The 14,705-nt window shown below is 52.2% G+C and overlaps 1 protein-coding gene across 1 annotated transcript in view; it reads left to right on the forward strand.

The window, feature by feature from the left end:
- The window catches only part of PLCG2 (phospholipase C gamma 2), a 150,146-nt gene that overhangs the window by 53,610 nt on the left and 81,831 nt on the right, over nucleotides 1–14,705 (forward strand). The window contains exons 2-4 of the mRNA XM_052655699.1: nucleotides 5,674–5,817; nucleotides 7,711–7,804; nucleotides 8,542–8,589. Coding sequence (XP_052511659.1) covers nucleotides 5,674–5,817; nucleotides 7,711–7,804; nucleotides 8,542–8,589 — 286 coding nt within the window. The remainder of the gene's footprint in view (nucleotides 1–5,673; nucleotides 5,818–7,710; nucleotides 7,805–8,541; nucleotides 8,590–14,705) is intronic.

A 14,705-nucleotide genomic window follows, 5' to 3' on the forward strand; every position in this document is an offset into this window, starting at 1 on the left:
TGAGTGAGAGGTTCAGAGAGTGCACTGATTTGTGTAGTTCCGGGATACCTTCAGGGCTGCAAAATGTATAGAAGTGGTAACATCTCGTCCTGTCTCCATGCAGCAGCTCCACTCAGGGAGCCCAGAGACGCTGCTCTTGTCAATAACTGGGGCCTGTCCACATCCCCCACTGTTCTGCCTGAACTGGAGACACTGCAACTTTGATGCTTCTGATCCCCGAGTTCCGCGAGGGTAGCACAGAAACTACGGGCTTGCCAGGTGACTCAGTGGTCAAGAATCTGCTTGCCAGCGCAGGGGACTTAGAAGAGTCAGGGTCAATCCCTGGGTCGGGAAGATCCCCTGGAGAAGGAAATGGCAACTCGCTCCAGTATTCTTGCCTGGAGCATTCCATGGACAGAGGAGCCTGGTGGGCTACAGTCCGTGGGGTTGCAAGGAATCAGACACAATTTAGCGGCTGGGCACACACAGTGCAGAAGCTACCAGACTGATAAGCTGACACAGCAGAGGATGCTGTGGGCTGACCCTTATGCTAGAGTGGTCGCTGATGCACATTGAAGGCACTTTGCTCTGAACACTAAAGCCCTCTGCTCAGGGCCTGGGGAGGTTAAGGCCTCCAGAAGCAGTCATCAACCAATAGCAGGTGGAAGTCGGGGGATAAATACCCCAGCTCCCTCCCACCTCCATGGGGCAGCCTCTAAGGGGGCTCCTAATCCCCGTGGGGTCAGCTCCCAGTGCCCCTGGGATGCCAGCTTGATAACAGAGCACCTGTCTTGCTTCCCCGTGCCTCTGCTGGTGTCTCCTGGCATCTGCTCCCGGGGCAACTGCATGTGCTCAAATCGCGGTCTCAGAATCTGCTTCTGGGGGAAGCCAAGCCAAGCCACCTGGGAGACCTTCTCATTTATTGTGTGGCAGTCTGAGTGTCTGCCCTGAGCCAGGCTCTGACACAGGCGGCTGTGCACAGGGTGGACACGACCCTTGTCCTGCTGGGGCTTGGAGGGGAGAGCGGATGGGCAGTAAACAGATGATCCTGTGATTGCAGATGGTGCTGGTGAGGAGCTTTCCAGGGAGCCAACTGATGACTCGTGCAAAGCACTGGCAGTGTGCCTGGAGTTATAGTGTGTGCTCTGTGAGAGCTGCACATGGTTATCATTGCTTGGATTTGTATTCTCACAGTTGAACTCAGTGTGTCTGTAAGACCGTTGGGGGCCGGGACTGTGTACATTCAGGGGATTGTCTGGCTGACAAAGCGTGATGAATCAATACTCCACCTTCATGGATAGAAAGACTTGATATGTCAGTTCTCTGCAGCCGAGTGTAGTCAACACAGTCTCCGTCAATATCCTAGCAGGTTCTTCTGTAGATTTGGACAGTCTGATCCTAAAGTTCACGTAGAGAGGCAAGACACCTGGGACAGTCAATGCAGTGTTGAAGGACAAAGTCAGAGGGGGTTGCAGCCTCACTCTGAGACTTACAGTAAAGTCATAGATATCAGGACAATCAGGGAAATAATAGATCCATGGAACGGAAGAGAGAGACCAGAAATAGACCCACACAAATAGTCAGCTGACCTTTGATAATGGAAGGGAGGCTCCAGTGGAGAAAGCATGGTCTTACCAGAAGTATGATGAATAGGCCAGTACTTATCTGGGCAAAGAGGGGAGTGATCAGGATGACCTCATGGAGGTGTCCAGGCCTGCCGATGAGGGTGGACACCTGCAGCCCTCTCCTGGGACAGGGCTGGTCTCCAAAGGGTGCTTGCTTGCAGTGAAGTGAGGGGCGGTGGTATAGGGGTCATTGGGGCTGTTCATGTCATCAGAGTAGCTGTTGTATTTCATTCTCTCCCCATTTCCTGTTTTCTCTATCTTTAAAAAAAATATTTATTTGTCTGGGTCTTAGTTGCGGCACGTGTGCTGTGTTGCAGCCCCGTGAACTCCGTAATTTTGGTGCATGAACCCCAGAGGGCATGGGCTTAGTTGCTCCGTGATATGTGGGATCTTCGTTCCCGGATCAGGGATCGAACCAGTGCCCGCTGCGCTGGAAGGCGGATTCTTAACCGCCGGCCACCAGGGAAGCCCCTCTTTCTCTCTTTGTATGTTGCACGGTCGTCCTTCTCCCTCCTCGTCTGGGTAGCTTGTCTTCTCTCTGTGTCTGGTTGTCCCTGACCCTGGTTGACCCTGTTTGTGTGTGTTCATATCTGTGTGTGTCTGTCTCCCTCAGTCTCCCACTCTGTCCCATATCAAGGTCTGTCCCATAGTCCCCATAACTCTCCTCTTCCTCTTTTTTAAAAAAATATTTATTTGGCCACAGCACGTGGCATGTGGTATCTTAGTTCCCTGACCGGGGATTGAACCAGTGCCCTCTGCATTGGAAGGCCAATTCTTAACCACTAGACCGCCAGGGAAGTCCTTGTCCCCTTCCCCTTTTAACAGTCATATGTTTATTATAATTTTGCTGTAAGGAAAAAAGCTCACAGTAGGCCAGTTCAGAAATTCCCTCTTGGCAATATTTTATGGGGAAAGAGAATGGTTAGATAATCATTGCTAGACTAACTAGGGGGGAAAAAAAAGAGTATTTACTTGAAGTCGCTAGACTCTTGACTGGCTGTGTGGGTGAGTAACTGATTTCTGAGAACAGACCTTGTTACCTTAGATGTTCCCAGATAACTGCTAAAGCACTGCCGATCTGACCTCTCAGAAGGTGGTGGGTCTGAGCACACACAAAGTCCCTTTGTGTTTTGTTGTTGGTGTTTGAGGAATGAGGAAGAGAAGAAAAGATAAGATTCCCTGGTTTCAGGGCTGGATGAAGGGTGGGATTATACCTCCCGCCTCTCTACCCGCCAAGGTTTAGAGACCCCACCCAATAATAGGGCCATTCATAATTGCTAAGTGTCTCAAAAACTTTTTTTGGCTTGAAAAAATTGTAGATTCAAATAATTCGAAGTTTCTGGGTACCATTCATCTAATTTCCCCCCATGATAACATTTTTCATAACCATAGTTATCAACCCAGGAAATTGAGCTGGTAAAATGTTCTTAAACCGTAATTAGTTATTTTTTAAATTTATTTTTTATTGAAGTATAATTCAGTTACACTGTTATGTCAGTTACTGCTGTACAGCAGAGTGACTCATTTATACATGTATATACATTCTTTTTCATTATGACTTATCACAGCATACTGAATATAGTTCCCTGCGCTCCACAGTAGGACCTTGTAGTTTATTCATTCTGTGTATGCCAGTTTGCATCTGCTAATCCCGAGCTCCCAGTGCAGCTCTCTCTCACACCCCGCTCCTTTGGCAACCCAGTCTGTTCTCTCACGTCCCTGATCCTGTTTCTGTTTCATAGAGAGGTTCGTTTGTTTCATATTTTAGATTTCACATATACGTGATGTGTGCATGCTCCGACGCTCAGCCGTGTCTGACTCTCTGCAGCCCTCCTGGACTGTAGTCCGCCAGGCTCCTCTGTCCATGGGTCCCAGGCAAGAATCCTGGAGTGGGTTGCCATTTCCTCCTCCAGGGGATCTTCCCAGCCCGGGGATCAAACTAGGCAGTGTCTCGTGCATAGTTGGTGGACTCTTTACCACCGAGTCACCGAGAAAGCCCTTGTCAGTGATGCCGTGTAGTATTTCTCTCTCTCTCTGATTTACTCCACTTTCTGTGGTAATCTCCAGTTGCATCCAAGTTGCTGCAAATGGTATAATTTTGTTCTATTTTATGGCTGAGTGGTCAGGCCATAATGGGTTTTCATCATTTTTTTATGTGGACTCAGTTTTGGTTTGTTTTTGTTTCGGTGAAGAGTTTTAAGGAATTTTCTCACATGTATAGACCTGTGAAACCACCACCACGCACAGAATGCAGAATAAATGCTGTTTATTTCAAGTTTTTTCACTTTACTTCATGACTCTTGTCCCCTGAACTGTTTTCAGTCTGACTAGACCCATGGTAAGACAGTGGAAAGCCTTTAGTTCATTCCACCCCCTTCCTCCCCAATGTAAGTATCTCCCCTCTTCTGCACCCTGTGTGCGGTGGTAGCTTCATGAGTCTATACATGTGACCAAATTCCTCAAAACTGTACACCGAAACAAAAAAAACAAAATTGAGGCCATATAAAAAAATGGTGAGAACTGATGATGGCCGGACAACTCAGCCATAAAAAAAGAACGAAATTATACCATTTCAGGTCGTGCTAGTGGTAGAGAGTCCGCCTACCAGTGCAGGAGATGCAAGAGATGCAGGTTTGATCCCTGGGTCGGGATGATCCCCTGGAGGAGGAAATGGCAACCCACTTTAGTATTCTTGCGCGGAGAATCCCATGGACAGAGGAGCCTGGTGGGCTGCAGTCCATGGGGTCGCAAAGAGTCGGACATGACTCAGCACACACGTATCTCATTCTGCTGTCATGTGTGAACAGCTGTGAACCTTTACTCCTACTTCAACTCTGACTCTGAAACGCCCTGGTTCACTTGGGTCTGTTGGCTTCCTGGACTCCAGGTCAAAGCTGAGGCCTCTTTCCTACCCTCTCACTTCCAGGAATACCTCTCTCTGCTGTTTCTCTGTTCAGTGCAGTAATGGAGGTGTATGCCCCAGGATTCTTACGGTTGCACGTGACAGAAATTCCCCACTGACCAAAGCAAAAAAGAATGGATTAGGTCACATAGATAGCGTGTTCCAACGCAGAAGAGGCTTCAAGCCCAAACGGACCCAGGAGTTGGACAGTGCGTCAGAGCTGAGTCGTTTTGCTTTCCGCGTGCCCAGCAGCATGGACCCTGCTACCCCTCGACTCACGTTTCCTCAGCCTGCAGCAGCAGCAGGAGAAATGTGACGAATGGCTTTGGCCAAGTCAGTCCTGGGAGGGTGCTGACGGGCCCAGCTTAGGCCGTGTGCTCCTCCCTGAATCCTGACCACGAGGTGGGATGCCTTGGTCATTTCTGGGACCCTGGGCCCCTCCTTTGGCCTGTTGTGGTGGGAGGGGGGTGGACCGTCTTCATCTCAGGCATGTGGAATGGGTCCATCCCAGGAAGAGGTGCTTTTCTGACAGAAGAAAAGGAGGAAGGGATCGATGGACTTGTCTCTTGGTGACACTCCTTAGTTCACTGGACCTCCTGAGATAGGAGCAGGGTCCCTCATGGGCTCACCTTTGAATCAGGGGCCGTCCTGACCTTTGCCCAGGAGAAAGTCGGAGTCCCGTGGCCGGGGCTCTAGGGAGGATGAATTTCCTCTTTTTCTGTCATCTAGGGCTGCTCCAGTGACTCAGACGGTAAAGAATCTGCCTGCAGTGTGGGAGACCTGGGTTCAATCCCTGGGTCAGGGAGATCCCCTGGAGAAGGGAATGGCAACCCACTCCAGTATTCTTGCCTGGAGAATCCCGTGGACAGGGGAGCCTGGCGGCCTCCACTACAGTCCACAGGGTCGCGAAGAGTCAGACGCGACTGAGCGACGGCTCTCAGCATTGCTGCACCACAGCTCTCCCGGCGCTGAGTGCCTGAGAACCACACGCATTTCATTATTTGCACATAAAGCTGTGAACGGGCAGGGCCTCGGGGCTGGTCGAGCTGGTCTTCACCCTGGGCAGTGAAGCGCTGGGCGGGGTGTCTCTGGGGTGCAGGCACGTGGCGGCAGCCTCAGGTGGGGTGACGTCCAGCTTCTGACCGGCTGCTGTTACTTTTCCTTCAGTGGACATCATGGAGATAAAGGAGATCCGGCCGGGGAAGAACTCCAAGGATTTCGAGCGCGCGAAAGCGGTCCGCCAGAAGGAAGAGTGCTGCCTCACCATCCTGTACGGCACCCAGTTTGTCCTCAGCACGCTCAGCCTGGCAGGTGGGTGCCCGCCGTGCGCGCTCCCCCTCCCTGCGCCGGGGTTGCCTTCCAGGAGAGTGCTCCAGCGGGATGCCCTGCCCTGGCCCCCTGCTAATGCGCGTTTGGGGCATCCCGGTTTCGAATCCTGACCCTGCCTCTTTCTAGCTGTGTGGCTTTGAGTAAGCGACTCTGCCTCTCTGAGCTGTAGTTTGCCCAGTCGTAAAACAGGACCCAGTTCATCCTCATGCTGACCTCGTGGGGATGTTGAAAGGATTATGTGAAGGGCCCGTTTGGCTCATGCTGTGCTGAGAACTGAAGGCAGGTTACTTTTTGTTGTCCAGCTGAGTGTGGCCTGCACCATTTATTCAGCTTAACTGATCTGAAGGAACGATCCTGAAATCTCCTCTCTCGTACATGGATATGTGCACACACACAGTACATGCACATAGACACAGTCTGGGGGTGTGATGTCTGATCCTCCTTGTGAATCCTCCAGAAAGTCAAAGAGGCCTTTAGCCGGGAGAAGAACTGAGAAAGCTCAGGTGCTTGGCTCAGGGGCAGAAGCTTATAGCTACCTTCAGGTCTAACCCCAGAATTTCTTGACTTAGAACTTGATATAAAATCATGGTGGACAAGAGAGAAACTAAGTAGCATTAAAAGTAAGCCAAAGTGGGTGGAAACTGTGGAAGCTGAGTAGCATTAGGGACTTTTAATTTCAGGCCCGATGACTCTCGTTGGTTTAATTTCCCATTCATGCTTTCCTCAGGCATCTTTTGAGCTTATGCTCTGTTCTGGGTTGTGCTAGATGTCCGTGGGGCTGAAGTGAGACAGAAGACCCAGTTACCACCTCTGAGGAGCTCACGGTCTACTTGGGGAGATGTGTGGACAGGGACTTAGAGTACTGTCTGATAGGAGCCGTAGTCCAAATGCAATACAGTGCGCTGGAGGAATACACGGAGCCTAACTCCCTGGAAGGCTTTGCCGGGGAGGTGGCTTTTCTTAAACTGGGTTTTGAGGCATCAGTAGGAGTTGTGAGGAAAGAGAGAGGATGGTCCAGGGAGAGAGCCTTGCATGTGCCAGGCTTGGAGGAGGGAAATAGTAAGCCGGATGTGGGAAGTGATGGGTGCATGTCTGATGGAGGGGGTGTGGCAGGAGGCAGAGACAGGACAGGAGAGAGGGGCCCATGAGCCTGAACCCTCAGAGCTTTGTCCACTTAGCCCGGCTGCAGGCTGAGGCCTGGTTGCTCTTCTTGGTAGGGAGGCCGTGAAAGCCCAAGCAAGATGTGGAGCCCAGGATGCCAGCTTGATGGCTGGATCCAGGCTTCTTCCCTTCGCCCTTCCTAGCCATGCCTTTCTCTTCATCTGCCTGGGAAGAATGAGAGCAGAGGCCTCGGCATGCTCTGTCCAGGCTAACGAGGCCCCTGGCGGTGTGAAAAGATGTTTAATAGCGGGACCAGGTGTTTGCACTGCCAGCTGCATTTTATGATGAGGAAATGAGGCACAGGGAGGTTAGATAACCAGCCGAACATCACACAGCCCTGAAGCGCTACAGTGGGCTTTGGGGTTGATGCTAAGCTCTTACCCACCGCTCATTGCTGCTTCCCTTACAGGCAGCAGCCTCGGCTACTTGGCGGCCCGCTCTCTGGCCTTGATGGGAAACAAGGGAGGTGCCGAGGGCTCTCAGGATTGTGGTCCAAGTTGTCCTGAGTTCTGCCTCTTGTTTGTTAGTATAGGACTAAAGCTAAAGCTCGACCAGCTTGTCACTCCTGCTGTAGGAGGCTCACCCTGGGCAAAAAGCAGGTCCCGGGAACCAGCACAGGTTCCTCCCATCGCCGTGGTCTGTGTGGGGAGGGAGTCTCCAAGCAGAGATCTTCCCAGGGAGTAACACAGCATTTCTGGCCCCTCCTCTCTCCAGCCGACTCGAAGGAAGATGCAGCTAAGTGGCTGTCTGGCTTGAAGATCTTACACCAGGAAGTGATGAGCGCGTCCACCCCCACCATCATCGAGAGGTAATGGCTTTGCCTGTTTCTCTCCGTAGTCGCTCACTCGGGTGCCTGTTCTGCTCCCTCTAGCCAGTATGGCGAAAGAAGGGAAAAGGAGATGCTTCGTCTTGGGGGCTCCTGGAGTGCCCTGTATGCAGTAGGTATCCAGCAGTGACGGTGGACACTCCAGCATCTCCCAGAAGAGCCGCCTGTCTCCCTGGGCCTTGTTCTGCCGGGGTGAGAAGTGCACTGGGATTGAGACAGAAACTCGTCCTGGTGTGGGGTCTGAGGGGAGGGCCCGAGGCTTCTTTCTCAGAGGATTTAAGAAGAGATTAAGCTGACTGACAGGAGGACCTCGGGCTCGAGGTCTGGGATTTTCCTCCTGGCTTGACGAGGGCCTTCTCAGGACTGTCCATCAGCGTCATGGGTGTCGGGTGGGGCTCGTGTATGAATTGCTGCCCATCCAGCGAACCAGAGCCCTCTGATATCGACCAGCTTTTTGGGAGATTAACAGAGAGCACCAGAGGGAACTGTCAGTTTAAAGAATCCAGCCTCTGTGAGGCCACGGGGCTGCTTGGCTCGGCTGGGCGGCATTTCACCCACACGGAGAAGCTGCTTCTTCCCAGGTTGCTGGTGTTAGAGAGTGGGAAGGACCTTCCTTTTCATTTCCAGGGTCTGTGTCCCATCCTACAGAAATTCCTTGGACTTGTGAGTCTAGCTTTCTGATTTTCTAACTCTCTGTGTCTTGTCTCATCTCTTCCCAGCTGGCTGAGAAAGCAGATTTATTCTGTGGATCAAACCAGGAGAAACAGGTGAGATTCGCTCACATTTTTGTGGTTTCCTCCCGATCATTTTGAATCATCTCATCGTTTCTTGAAATATCCCAAGGGGGTCAGAGTGAGTTCTGTGCTGTGGAAAGGTCCTCATGAAATCAGATTTGACTTAACAAGGCGGCAGATGCAGTGCTCAGTGGTGTGGATCGTGGTGATAAAAGTCTCCACCCATGTGGGGTCTCATTGCAATGGACAGTGCCACTCCATCTGTGGGGAGGACTTCTCTGCTATGTGAAGCACTCGGACCTCGTCACTTAGGCCTTCGCGTTTGAGCATCTTCTGTGTCCCGGGGAGAAACAGGATCCCCATGGTGCCCGCCCATCCTTTGTGGTGGAGATTGACCATCAGGAAGTAAACCCAGTTCGGGGGCGATGCTTCTAAGAGCTGGGTGAACACCCGGCAGGCGATGTGACAGCCTGTAATCAGTGTCCCTGACTGGTTCACTTAATAGCACGTCTTGGAGCGGTTCCCTCTTGGCACATACAAGGCTCTATGCCACACAGTTTTGGAACAGATGTGATTGGTCCTTGGATAGATGTGGTGTGATTGCCATATTGATGGGAAACCACTTCCTTCTCGATGAACATCAGGTTGTTTCTTTATTATAAAGCTATGAAAACCTTCAGGTCTCCCTTTTAAAAACTGTTATTGTTAATTATCATTATTTGTTTATCTGGCGGGGCCGGGTCTCAGTTGAGGTCTGCAGGATTGTCCATCTTCATTGCACAGGTGGGATCGTTAGTTGTGGCATGCAAGCTCTTAGTTGCCGCATGTGGGATCTAGTTCCCTGATCAGGACTCGAACCTGTGGCCCCTTCATTGGGACTGTGGGGTCTTAGCCACTGGACCACCAGAGAAGTCCCTGGGTCTCCTTTTTTGTAAATGTGCGGGACACAGATATGAACAGGATAAATTCCTACCAGAGGCATTCCAGAGGCCAGGCGTCACTGGGTCTGACAGTTCGAGAGGGGTGATGGCAGTTTGTGTTTCTGCTAGCAGTTCAGAGGACTCTTCTCTACCGTGTGTCGCCAGACTTTGACCTTCGCTAACCTGATGGGTGAAAAGCAGCAGTGGAGCTTTGGCTTAAATTTGCATTTCTTTATTTAAGGGAGAGGTTGAACAGCCTCTCATCACTTTTTTTTTTAAGGTTATGATCCAGCTCCTGTTAATAGTGTGGTGATAAAACCCACCGTTTATGGAGCACCTGGCCTGGCAGGCGCCGTCCTCAGCACTTGACAGTCACTGTATCATTTTAGCCTCACATCAGACCTCTTTCAGCATTTTTAAATGTCCTTCCTTCCTTCCATTCTCCATTAAGAGACGTCAGCTTCATACACGAGGCAACAAGTAACCTCTGCAACGCTCCCCTCGTGTATTGCACAGCGCGTGGGAGCTAATTCCCCACCAGTGATTGAACCCATGCCCCCAACATTGAAAGTGCAGTTTTAACTCCTGGACCCCCAGGGAAGTCCCTACCCAGCTTGTTCCTGAACGTCTTTCCTTCTTTAAGGCATTTTGGTGTCAGGCCAGCGTCACCCATCACTTGTCAATTTCAAGTGGTCTGTTGTACTCATGCCCCAAGGGGTGATTTGCAAACAGTATAACCAGGCAGCCAGGAAGCGTGGAGAGTTAATTGATGCTGTTAGGTCAGCCAGCATCTCCCTGTGTCTTTCCATCTGCCTTTCCCTCCTCCCCTCCCTCCCTCCCCCTCCTCCTCCTCCTCTCCTGCCAGCATCCTCTGTGGTCCACCCTGGGCTTGGGCCTGGTGTTTCAGAGGCGGATCAAACGAGGGGGCCTTTGTACACACTGGGCTCGTTCAGCCTCAGGGTGGAGCTTCCCATGACCATTTCCCTTCTCTGGCTGCCCGGTGATTCAGAGCTGAGGTTGGCACAGAGCGGGCGGAGGGAGCCCGCCAGGGCCCTGTCTCCACGAGGTGGGGTACACGGCATCATCGGTTTGGTTCCAGAGTCTGCTCTCCTTCTGTGTTGTCAAGAAACAGAAGCCCGGCTTTCTCTGCTCGGAACGATTTTTGCAAGTCCTTCATTGAGAAGTGCTTTTCAGAACCTTCGGCAGGGAGCGAGTCTGACTCTGGCCTCGATGCCTTGTTCCCTGTTCCCTGTCCCTGCCCGACCCCAACATCCTTCCCTCCCTCCCTGTGGGCTGAGCCCTGCTGCTCTGTTGACACGTGGAAAATCCCACCTTTCACGTGGCTCTGGGAGGCCCTGAGGGAGCTTTTCCAAAGGAGCTTTGCCCAAAGAGCCCACGAAAGGGCTCTTGACTCCTGCCAGTTTCCCCTCCTTTCCTGTCGCCCACGTTAATCGCGTCTCCTGGAGGAAAACAAAGGCGCAGCAGCCGGGCGAAGCGTCCTCTGGGCGGGGAGGGCTGGCTCGGCAGTGCCCGCTCCCAGGTTTTCCTTGGCCTGAATGTGTGTTTCACTTTCAACATTTTGAGGGGCCAGACGGCAGCAGCTGGCGTTTGTTGAGAAGTGGCTTTGCGGCAGCCGCTGTTCTGAGCGCCCTCTGGACTTAGTAAGCTGGGGAGAGGTTATGGAATGAATGCTGGGAGACTGAGCAGCTAGGCATCCCCTGGGATGCTGAGGATTTAATGAGGATGCTGAGGCCACGAGAGGGTGTCATTTGAACAGAGCAACCGAGCCAGTCAGCCGTGGCTTATTGATCACTAAGCTGGTCAAAGGCAGAAATCTCTTCCTGCCGTGACTTCCTATGACTGAAAATTACTCATTCATTGTGATGAACTATGTAACATAAAACTTACCGTTTTCAGGGTACATTTATGTGCATTTACGTTGGCATGCTGCCATCAACGTCTGTCTCCAGAGCTCTGCTCATCTTGCAAACCTGAAACTCTCTGCCCATCAAACCATTACCCCATTTCCCCCTGCAGGTGCTGGTAACCTCTATTCTTCCTTCTGTCTCTGTGAATTTGCCTCCTTCGGGCACCACCTGTGCGTGGAAGGATGCTGTGTTTGTGAGTGGCTTATTTTGCTCAGTGTGATGTCTTTGTGGATCAGGTATGTCACTGTAGCAGGTGTCAGAACTCTCTTCCTTTTTAAGGCTGAATGATATTCCACGATCTGCACATAACATGATCTTCATTGCTGTGTGCAGAATCTTTTTATTTTTCGTTTAGTTGCAGCATGTGGGATCTAGTTCCCCAACCAGGGATCCAACCCAGGCCCCCTGCATTGCGAGTGTGGCGTCTTGGCCCCTGGACCACTGGAGACGTCCCGACCTTGACAGTATGGAGGAGTAGGTCTTGGGCATTCTGTAGCATGCCCCTCCGTTTGTGGCGACCTGGCATTTTCCTCATGGGTAGACTGGAGTTAAGGGGAACCTGAGGCTGTGTTTGGGAAGCAGGCATGGAAGTGAACATCGTGGAGGTGAAGGTCTTTCTCTTCACCTCAGTTAAGGGGTATCTGCTCTCACGTGGTCTGTCGAGGGTGATGGAAGTCTTGACCATCTGGCCAAAGTGGTGTCTTCCAGATCTCTCCTTTGTAATGACCCCTGCCCCCCTCACCAGCCCTCTGCCCCCCACTCATCCCCACTCTATTTTCTGGGAATCAGTCACTAAGTCCAGCCCGTGTGAAAGGGGGGCAAACTTTTTTCACCTCCCCTTAAATTATAAACATGTTTTCATTTCCTTGTAACTCTTGAGACTGGTATCAACGCCTACATTATAATTCAACCAATGGGATTTGATATCTCGCTTGAAAAGTTGCCTTTTGTTTGTCATTTGGTTTGTGTCTTGTGTTTCAAAGTGGACGTACGAGGCGGTAGGAAGTGCCCCTCAAGAGCTGCACGTCTGGGCTCACTGTGGGATTCTGGCCTTAGTGCCAGGCTCCACGGTCCCATCTGCTTTCTTAGAATTTCGTCCTCGTTGCTGCTGTTCACGTTGAAGGGGCTCCTTGAGATCAGGGATCTGGCTGGTTGGTCAGATGAAATGAAAGGCCCTCCCTTTTCATTCCTTCATGTAACATCGGAAAACTAGATCGTTCCCCCTTTGGAAGCTTTCCTTATGACATCTCCAGGCCTGGGGAGATTGGGTCAAAGACGAATGTTTTAACATTCATCCTAGCCAGATTTCTAGAAACCCCCTCTTTTTGAATCTGTGGAGTTTAGTTGCCTTATCTGGGAATTAGGTTTCTAAGGTCAGTGCTTTAGGTGAAAACTTCTCCTGTCAAAATACCCCTTGAGAAAGCCCCTGGACCTTCTGGGACAGCCACTGGAATTGCATTCCTCAGGGTGGGGCTCATGGGCAGGTCCTCTGGTGGGGCCAGCAGGCCTCAGGGTTGTGGTTTCTTTCCCACCTTGCCCTTGTCCCTTGGCCTGTAACCCTGACTTTGCATAAGCTTGAGCCTATGCCTGCACTTCCTGTTCTTGCTCACCTGGGCCTTCAGGATGTGGAAGGGGCAGGCTCACAGGTGTGTAGTCTGGTTCTGTCTTCAACAGAAAGGCAAATAGGTTCCCTGTGGTCAGCAGTCCTGGCTCCAGCACTATGGACAGCCTGGAGGGGGCTCTGCCTGCCCCACAGCAGGGTGGGGATCACAGATTTTTCTCTGTCTGGGTGGGGATCACAGATGTTCATTTCCAGCAGATTCCCAGCTGACGCTACTTAGGGACCCTACTCAGAGGAAGAGGCTTCTAGAGCTGCACTGCCCACGTGTCACTATTTAAATCTAAATTAATTACAATTAAATAAAGTTTAAGAAGTTCAATTCCTTGGTCGCCCTAGTTGCCTTGGACAGCTCTGATCTAGAACATCTGCAGCACTGTGGAACATTCTGGTGGGCAGCACTGAGGTTTGAATCTGAGCTCTTCACACCTACCGGTTGATGAGTTTGGGTAAATTGCTCAATTTCCCTGTGCCTTAGTTTCCTAATTTGTAAAAGGGATCCTAGTTCTTACCTCCTGGGATTGGTGTGAGGATTCAGTGGGTTAGTATGTGAGAAGTGCTTGGCCAGTGCCTGCTTGCGGAGGTGGGTGTGGAGGTGGTTTATTTGCTCAGTCGTGTCCCGCTCTTGCGGTCCCACAGACTCTCGCCCGCCAGGCTCCTCAGTCCATGGGATTCTCCAGGTGAGAATTCTGGAGGGGGTTGCCGTTTCCTTCTCCAGGGATCTTCCTGACCCGGGGATCCAGACCGGGTCTCCTGCATGGCAGGCAGACTCTTTGCTGTCTGAGCCACCATGGTTACGGTAAACCAGGGATGGTGGGCCTGTTGGCAATCAGCCTCAGGGTGGCAGGCAAGTTGTCTGGGGCCATCAACCCCCGGGGTGCAGTGTGGTGGGATCTGGGAGCAGGCCAGCCTGACGAGAGGAGGGGCCCTGGTTGTTTATCGCCTCTAGGGCAAGGAATCGTTTTTGCCATCTCTCCCCAAAGGAGTCGCCCCAGTTCCTAGCCCGCTTCACAGGCTGAGCCTGCAGGAGACAGAACCTGAGATGTGGGTTTGTGTGCAGGAAGCTTGTGGAATGGGTAGGGGACCCTCACCTGTGGAAGTGAAGGCTGGGAATTGTTGGGCTCAGATGCCGTCACAACCACAGCCTCAGCTGGCCCCTGGTGGAGCTCTGGGATGGCCCCACAGAACTGCCCCGAATGGAGGCCAGAGGGCAGGGCGTGACGGTGGCTGAGGCCCTCCCTCTCTTTGAAGACAAGTCCTGGGTGGGGAGAGGGGTGAAGTTGGGAGCTGCTAGCTTCCTGCCCTCCAGTGGCTGAGAATCCGAGTGCCAGTCCTGGCTGGGAGTCAAGTGGGGCCTGACCACACGCCCAGGATGGGGCGGGGTGGGGGGAGGTCCCTGTATGGGAGCCCCAAGGAGCTCTTCGGGCCCCACCTTTCCCTGGAGGCTCACCTGTTCTGCTCTGAGGGGGCCCATTGGAGCAGGTGGGCTCGGATGTCCCAGTGCTCAGATTCTCATGACCCTGGAGGCTGTGTTTGCTCCGCTGGCCCCCAGCAGCTGCCCTGACTCCCGGCTCCCCAGCCTCTCCGTTCCTGGTTATGGGAGGGTCTCTTGGCTCTGTTTCTGCCTGGAAGTCTTGGGTTCCGCAGGGGACTCTGTCCTCTTCCCTGGTCCTGGATGAGCCC

The sequence above is a fragment of the Budorcas taxicolor genome, chromosome 18, assembly GCF_023091745.1.
Source record: "Budorcas taxicolor isolate Tak-1 chromosome 18, Takin1.1, whole genome shotgun sequence".
Taxonomy (NCBI): domain Eukaryota; kingdom Metazoa; phylum Chordata; class Mammalia; order Artiodactyla; family Bovidae; genus Budorcas; species Budorcas taxicolor.